Raw genomic sequence first — 1,782 nt, forward strand, 5'->3', positions numbered from 1 at the left:
CTTTTTCTGTTTTAAAGGTGGAAACAATGACCATTCTTCTATATCTTTTTGTACATCCTTAGGATAAAATTTCTAGAAATCAAATTACTGAGTCAAAGAATTTTTTATTCTTTTTCAAGTGATTTTTGTACACAGTTAATCCATACTCCCTATAGAAAAGAATGGCAATGTGAGTACAGGGAAAAATTATTAATAAAACCACCATAGCTGTTTCATTTTGGTATAGAGTCTTCCAGGTGTGTCTGTGTATATATACTAATGTATTTTAACAGGATCACATAATACATGGAATTTTATTATCTGCTTTTTTCATTTAACCACATGTTGTAACATCTTTCTGTGTTACACACACACTGAAAATGCTATGACATATTTATATACATTAATTATAAAGCATCATTGAGTCCAGTTTCTGTGCTTCAGTCCATGAACATATGCAAAAGCACTCTAGTAGATATGAGAGAAACAAAGTAGATCAGAACTGTTTCATGTTCTCAAAATATTTATCCTAGAAGAGAGCCTAAAATGGTCACATAAATCACTTTATAGCTTGTATCATAGATTCCAGAAGAGGGCACAGAGGATGGAATTTGAGAGTTCAGGGAAAGGAATGTTCCTTTTAGTGAGGGAGATCAGGGAAGGCTCTGAAGAAGTGATGGGAGGGTTGGCCATGCGAAGATTGGGAAGAAAGGTATTCCAGGTGGAAGAGAGCCAGGGGCATGCTATGAGGAAATGAGAGAGACCCCCACTCTCCATGCAGAGAGTGCTTCCACCTACTGGGATGCAGCCTCTGTCCCCATAAGGACCTCAGAGTAGCGGGAAATGAACTTGGGAGGTAAGTGCATGCTAGATTACGGATGATTTATAGAATATCTGGCTATGCAGCGTGGACTGTGTTTACTGAGCAGTGGGGTGTTTGTTTAGATTTTGTTGCATTTTGTTTTAGGATAATGACGCCATTAGAGCTGAGACTCTGCAGCAGTGCACCAGGTGGGAAATGGTGATGAAAGAGGGGCTGTCAGGATACTTCTCCTGTGACCCAAAACCAAGGCTAGCATGGTAGCCAGGGCAGAGAGAAGAAAAGACATGCTGTGGAGTTAGAATGTCAACCTCGCAGGTCCGCATGTGGTCACAAGGGAAAAGGTTAAGGGTCAAAGAAGGCATTAGGGATTCCGTTTAGGGGGCTTGGGCAGCAGTCCCATTTTAAATGATGAGCTGCAAGAATCTTTTTTTTTTTTCTTTAAGCCTATTTTGTTCAGTCCTAGCATCACATATTCTATACCCATCTCCTCCTTGATAGGAAGTAATTTGGAATATACCTGTAAATGTGGAAGCCTTCAGTCAAGAGGACCATTAAGCACCCAGAGATCCCCGCCTGAGCAAGAGGCGGGGACCACGGATGGAGAGGCCCTCAGCAGCCAGGACGCCTTCCCCGCCCAGGAGTGTGCGCTGTCTCCAGTGAACCTGACAGATGACCAGATAGCCGCTGGCCTCTATGGTAATGTTTCTCCGTCCTGGGCGTCAGGATTCTGGGACCAGCATTGTCAGCATTCCAGCTTAATACCAGTGTGCTTTATAAACTGACCTGGAAAAAAGATCATATTGTGTGGAAGGCAGACCTAGAATACCTTTAAATTAAGAGTACCAAAGAAAGCAAGCTGAACAATCTCCTTAAGAAAACTTATCTGGTATTGCAAATTGTTAAATATCTTAAACAGCAGTTCATTCTTTCACATTCTGGCAGGCATAAATTTTTTCCAGGTTATCTCAGCTGTAGAAAAA

The 1,782-nt window shown here is 41.5% G+C and overlaps 1 protein-coding gene across 1 annotated transcript in view; it reads left to right on the plus strand.

The window, feature by feature from the left end:
• The window catches only part of KANK1 (KN motif and ankyrin repeat domains 1), a 65,372-nt gene that overhangs the window by 40,838 nt on the left and 22,752 nt on the right, over positions 1–1,782 (plus strand). Inside the window, exon 3 of the mRNA XM_012641620.1 lies at positions 1,301–1,498. Within this exon, the coding sequence (XP_012497074.1) occupies positions 1,301–1,498 (198 nt within the window). The remainder of the gene's footprint in view (positions 1–1,300; positions 1,499–1,782) is intronic.

The sequence above is a fragment of the Propithecus coquereli genome, unplaced genomic scaffold (genome assembly GCF_000956105.1).
Source record: "Propithecus coquereli isolate 6110/MARCELLA unplaced genomic scaffold, Pcoq_1.0 Scaffold166, whole genome shotgun sequence".
Classification (NCBI taxonomy): domain Eukaryota; kingdom Metazoa; phylum Chordata; class Mammalia; order Primates; family Indriidae; genus Propithecus; species Propithecus coquereli.